The sequence below is a fragment of the Lactuca sativa genome, chromosome 7 (assembly GCF_002870075.4).
Source record: "Lactuca sativa cultivar Salinas chromosome 7, Lsat_Salinas_v11, whole genome shotgun sequence".
NCBI lineage: Eukaryota > Viridiplantae > Streptophyta > Magnoliopsida > Asterales > Asteraceae > Lactuca > Lactuca sativa.
This window is the reverse complement of record NC_056629.2, coordinates 68,117,739-68,124,265: the sequence shown is the minus strand read 5'-3', so window position 1 is coordinate 68,124,265 and position 6,527 is coordinate 68,117,739. Positions and strand designations below refer to the sequence as shown.

Below are 6,527 nucleotides of genomic sequence, written 5' to 3'. Positions count from 1 at the left end.
AATAATCATCATGATAGTGGGAGCATAAATGTTATGATTGTATGATTATTAAGAAAAGTATTGCAAGGTTAGCAATATTAATTATAGAAAACAAGAGTCATACTCTCTTATAATTATTATTTTCATAAAAGAATAATTATTTCCTAATTAAAATAAAATAATTGATATTATTTATTAATAATCATATTAATCATAAATATACAAAAAATGTCCAACCTTGATAAGGTGTGACCCTATAGAATCATATATTATTAGCAATATCACTCCATAATGATTCTTGGGCATATAGATTCAACGAGAAGATCTTATCATTTGCCTAAGTTTTGGCCTTTAGGGTTCATATTTTGACTTAAGATGGATCTTAGACGTGTATTGGACATACATGTCTATAAAGCTTCCACATTTATGATAGATCTAGTATTAGAAACCCTTCTATAGTAGTTGGGTTAAGAACTTTTTTGGATTAAGGGCTTAAAGATTAAGACATTATGGGTTTTGGCTTAATTTAGACCTAGGTTTGAGATCTTGATCTCTTTGGGTGTCTTAATGGACAAAGTTAGAAACTTTATCCATTTAGACCATACTATGGACCAGATCTGAGTTAGGAAGTTCTTGGAATTGAGAAAAGCAACTTAATGCATTAAGCTGGTGGAAACCTAGCAACTACGACGTAACGTAGGTCACCATGACAAGGCGACTGCGAATTTCCCGTAAGCCCGGTTGGGGTGAAGACCACGATGTGGTCAAGGAAGGCCACAACGTGGTAGTTTACTAAAGTCAACGTTGGCCTTTCACTTTGGCCGTTGACTTTTGACCTGTGTTGACTTTAGGTCAAAAGGGATGATTTTAGTATGTAGTATAAGGTTGGACCTTGTATGTTGTGATAGGAGTGCTGTAGTGGCGGCTACATGGATTTGAGCTTAGTGTTAGTCGGCTTTGTGATTCAGGTGAGTCTCCTTACTGCACTAGTGAGTCGAAGGCACCGATACCGACCCACTAGGATTTGTTATATGTTAGGTGTCTTGTGACTCTTTCATGGTATCTTGGGCTAGGCCCTTTGTATGACGGGCTGGCCCATGGACCAGAAAGGGCTAGGCCCAATGCATGTTATGTAGGATGCTAACTTTCACTATAGCTCTTGCATTTGTATGTTGGGCTAGGCCCATTGGTTAGGAAGGCCTGGGCCCATTATTATAGGTTGGGCCTAATGTGAGGGCCATGCCCAAGGATAAGTATGGTATGGGGTATTTTAAGGAACTCACTAAGCTTTGTGCTAACAGTTTTATGGTTATGGTTTCAGGTACTTCCTGTTCGAAAGGGAAGGTCCTGTCTTGATCGTAGTGCATCCACCCATGTTTCTGCAACTTTATGATTTTGGGATTGTACTTTAATAAATATTTTTACTCTGATACACTTTTGAATAATTGAAAATGATAAATGGTGTTATGGTTGATTTAAAAATGAGATTTTTACCTTATAATTTTTGGGACGTTACAGATGAAGTTAAATCTGTACCTTTCGAACATCAAGCCTCTAAATCATCATTAGATCTAGCAAAAAGAATTTGAGACGAGTTTAAGTTTGTGGGGATTTCACTATATATTATTAATTTCTGAATATAAGCTTCCAAATCACCATAAGCTCCAATAGAAACAAGACAAGATGGAAACCAAGCTTTAATTTCTACTTGAGTTATGACTACTGTGGTGTGTATGTGTGTTAGATTAGCATAAATAATGAGAGATGGTTCTAGTTTATGGATCGAGAGAGAGAGAGAGAGAGAGAGAGAGAGAGAGAGAGAGAGAGAGAGAGAGAGAGAGATGCCCATTTCATTTCCATTTTCTTTTTTGAATCATAAAACAATTAAAATCGATATTAGAAAATTAAAAGGTAAATAAGGTCCCCTTTGATAGTTTCTGTCTAGGAAAGTGATGTCTGGGAAAGTCCTGCATGGGAACGTTTTTTTACTGAGAAAGAAACCATGTTGTTTGATTGTATATTTGATTGACTGTGCTGAATGATGAAAAATTACAATATTACCTTGTTGTTCTATACTTGTATACTGTGATTGATGAAATTGTTGAATAATTATAAAAACATACAATTTTTCATGCGAAATCAAAATTACACAATAATCATTTAAAAATCAAAATAGAATGTCGATTAAGTTGTTTTTAGTTTATTGTTTTTCAAGTTGATATTATGTTGTTATTCTTTCTAGTCGATTATTTTATAACTCAACGTGTGATTCTTGACCCGGTTTATGCCCCATAATGGTGTGATGAATAAGATTCTTTAAAATATATTAGGATGATGGTGGTGTTGTCCAAAAAAAAAAAATTAATCTAATAAAAATGAATAAAAAAAATTAACTAAAAGAAATTAATAATCCAATAAAGTAATATATATTAATATGTAAATATTAGATACTTATAAATAATATTTATTAATATATAAAAATCCAATAATAAGAATTAATCCATAAAAAAGGAAATAAAAAAAATTATTTAAAAATAATTAATAATCCATTAAAATAATATTAATTAATACATACATATTATATATTAAAACAATATTTATTAATATGTAATAATCCAATAAAAACGAAATTAAAAAAATTATTTAAAAGGCATTAATAATCCAAGAAAGAAAGAGACGGGGTTTGGGGCACAATTGTCTTTCTAGCATATTCGGCTAGAAAAATATGGTTTATGGGCTTTCTGGGAAAGACATATCTTACCGGAAAATACCCATTTTTTTGTGCATATCAAATAGTTTTTCTGATCCATTAAGCCAGAAAGATCTGTTTGGATTTGGAAATATGTCTATCAAACAAAGCTAAGTCTTTTCAAATGTGTTAAGACCAAATCCACATTAAATTTAGAGTAAATTACATGAATGGTCCGTATGGTTTCAGGTAATTTGCATGTTTGGTCCCTAACTTACTTTTTAACTCGGAAGGTCCCTACAATTTGTTTTTGTTGCACACTTGGTCTCTGTCTTACCTAAAAAGACTATTTTGTCCTTGAATTTTTAATTTATTTAAATAAGATGGGGTACGTAAGGTAAGGTGGAAATGAGGTTGGGAGTGTGTTTATTTAAATAAATTAAAAAATCAAGGAAAAATAGTTTTTTTTTGGTAAAACAGGACCAAACGCACAACAAAAACAAATAATAGAGATTTTCTGAGTCAAAAAAATAAATTATGACCAAACATGCAAATTACCCAAATCATAGGGACCATTCCTGTAATTTACTCTAAAATTTATCCAAGTTGAAATTTTTTAATAATTGAGCTTTGCCAAAAACAATTCAAAAATCGGAATAGTCTAATTTGACAATTAGGTTTTCATCTTCCATCCTGTAGATCCAGTTTCAATGGCTTAGTTGAAAATTTGCCGTTGACTTCATCTTCCATCCTGTAGATCCAGTTTCAATGGCTTCCAGTTCTTCCTCTATCGCTAATGCTGGCAGCTATGACGTTTTCCTAAGCTTCAGGGGCGAAGATACTCGTCATTCTTTTACCGATCATCTTTACAAAACATTAAGGGGAGCAGGAATCGGTACTTTTAGGGATAACGAAGAAATTAGGAGAGGTGAAGAAGTGAAGCCGGAGATCGAGACAGCAATTAAAGAATCTAAGGCTTCAATCGTTGTATTGTCAGAAAACTATGCAACTTCCCCTTGGTGCCTTGACGAGCTTGTTCTGATCCTTGAACAAAGGAAGGAGGGGAATCATTTCGTTTTACCTGTTTTTTATCATGTTGATCCTTCTGATGTGAGGAAACAAAATAAATCTTTCACAATTGAAGTCAAAGGCTCTTCAAGGTGGACAGATCACAACGTGAACACGTGGAAGAAAGCTCTTACAGAGGTTGCTAATTTGGCGGGCATGGTTCTGTCCGGGTATGCCTCTTTGTCTTTTTTTGGTAATATACCTATTATTGAAATAAAATTTAATTGATGTTGTTTGATCCAATAATTTGATGAATATTATTGTTAATTTCTAGCCAAATTTTGGTTTTCACTTTTAAAGGTAGAACCCGGTCAAATTTTGTTGATGTATGTGTAAATTAATTTATCCTATAAATCGGTACTTGTTTGATAGAGAAGTTTGGAAAGCTGAAAAAGTGATTTCCTTAAAAGTGAATGAAAATGATGGAATTGATATGATTACTATGGAATGAGTATGTGATTACAATAGAATGAATATGGAATTGATGATTTCCTCTTTTACAAGTTTGACTGTTGACAAGAGCTACATGAGTTTCTTGTATAACCTTGCCCCTAATTCCCCCTCTCTCTCTATGTTAATTTCTAATTTACATAAATCTGTTTAATTTATCAATATTTGTTTTATTTTGATTAAATTTGTATTTCAAATGCATTTGTAATTAAATTAGAAGAATCTTCTGTTATAACAATCTAAATACTTTGATCAGGTTTTGATTGAATTTTGATATTTCGTGGAAACATTAATAGAAATTAACTTTAAATATCTACTAGTAGTAGATTCCATTTAATTACTGAATATTATCATTCAGTTTTATACTTTTATATAAGAAACTCTAAATTTCATCTCATGAACTTGTTCATGTTTCTGTTGTTGTTCCAGGCCCGAAACAACTTTTTTGAAGGAAATTGTTGACACCATTTACAATAAGCTGGATCGCAAAGAAGTACATCTTCCACCCAATCTAACAGGGATGGCCACTCGATACGAGGAGATCAATTCCTGGTTAAATCAATCAAATATCGAATTTTTAGCAATTTGTGGCATGGGTGGTAGTGGCAAGACAACTCTGGCCAAGTATATTTACGATTCAAATTGGAGATATTTTGAAAACACAAGTTTTGTTGAAAACATTGGTCGAAGATGTAAGGAATCCCATGATTTGCTTGAGCTACAAGAACAACTTCTCAACGATATTTTAGGCGGTAAGAAAAGAAAAATACCCGGTGTTTCTCAGGGTACATGTAAGATTGAGGAAGCCTTACGAACAAAAAGGACGCTTATTGTTCTTGATGACATTGCTGAACAAAATCAGTTGGTCGATTTACTTGGAACTGGAACAATCAATGCACAAAGCAAGATTATAATAACTACAATTAGGGAAAATACAAAAAATTGGTTCAAGTCCACATATTATAGGTGTCAAGAGTATAAAATAAAATTATTAAATGAGGATGAGTCGTTAGAGCTTTTAAGTCGTCATGCATTTGGTTCCAAAGTTCCCATGGAAGGTTTCGAAGAGCTTGCAATACAAGCAATACGATATTGTGAAGGAAATCCTCTCGCTGTTGAAGTGTTGGCTTCTTCTCTATCCAATGAAAATACCATTTTATACTGGAAAAGTCGATTGAATTTCTTGGATAAAGATTTTGATTCTCGAATCCAAAGTGTACTTATAACGAGCTACGAGTCATTGCCATCTATCTTAGAGAAAGAATTATTTTTGCATATTGCTTGTTTCTTTATTGGCAAAGACAAGGATTATGTGGTAAAGATATTGGAGCTAGATTATTGTGCATTATCTGGGATCAAAACCCTATCCAACAAATGCCTTCTTTCCGTTTCACCAAATAATAAACTGATGATGCATCGATTGATTCAAGAAATGGGGAAAAATTTGGTTCGTCAAGAGTCACCAAAATTCCCTGCAAGACGTAGTAGAGTCTGGCTTAGTAGTGATTCTTATAAGATATTTCGTAAGGGAGAGGTAAGAAGCTTCTTATATGTATTTTTAATCCTACTTTTACTTTCACACCATTCTATTTCATTTGAACTATATGTTTTTTTTTTCTTTTTTCTTTAGGGTTCAGAAACAATGGAAGGTTTAGCACTTGACATGCAATTGTTAAAGGAAGATAAGGTTGCATTCAAGGTAATATTGAATAACTAAAAATTGAACTTTTAGGTTTTGATTTTTAATTTTGGTTTAGATTTGATAATTTAAAAAAAATAAAAAATCATCTACTTTGGATGTTATATTGTTTCATGTATATATTTAAAACTAGAAGTAAAAGCGGAAGATGAAAACCATGAAGAAATTTGTTTATGTTAAGAAGGTAATTTTTTTTTTTCTTTTTGGTCTAAAGGACAAACTTGTTATAACATATTAAGAGTGTGTTTGACACAAAGATTTTTTTAGAGCTTTTAACTTTTAAGAAAAATCAAAAAAAGAAAAAGGTTTTGTTTGATAGTAGGAGCTTTTGATATTTATTTTAAACAAAAAACTCACCATCTACAAGCTACTTTAAGTAGTTTTGGGGTGCGTTTAGCTTTTGGTTTTTATGTAATTTTATACTTTTAAAAGCTAGTTACTTTTACCCAACCAAGTAGTTTTACGAAACACGCCAATATGTTTGAATAAGTGGCACTTGACATGCGTGTGTCACGTAACTGATAAATTCTAATGGTTATATATATATATATATATATATATATATATATATATATATACCCTAATTTCCGTCAAACACACTAATCCTAGTATGTTGGAGAACGTCAAACACACTAATCTATG

The 6,527-nt window shown here is 32.2% G+C and overlaps 1 protein-coding gene across 10 annotated transcripts in view; it reads left to right on the top strand.

Annotated features, from left to right (window-relative positions):
* The first annotated feature begins 3,308 nt into the window (after positions 1-3,308).
* Positions 3,309-6,527, top strand: part of LOC111879789 (disease resistance protein RUN1) — a 27,963-nt gene continuing 24,744 nt past the window's right edge. For all 10 annotated transcript variants that reach the window (XR_008224943.1, XR_002846240.3, XM_023876222.3 and 7 more), the window contains exons 1-3: positions 3,309-3,906; positions 4,616-5,720; positions 5,817-5,885. Coding sequence is in view for 8 of the 10 variants with exons in the window: in XM_023876222.3 (XP_023731990.1) it covers positions 3,437-3,906; positions 4,616-5,720; positions 5,817-5,885 (1,644 nt within the window). In the remaining 2 variants the exon portion in view is untranslated. The remainder of the gene's footprint in view (positions 3,907-4,615; positions 5,721-5,816; positions 5,886-6,527) is intronic.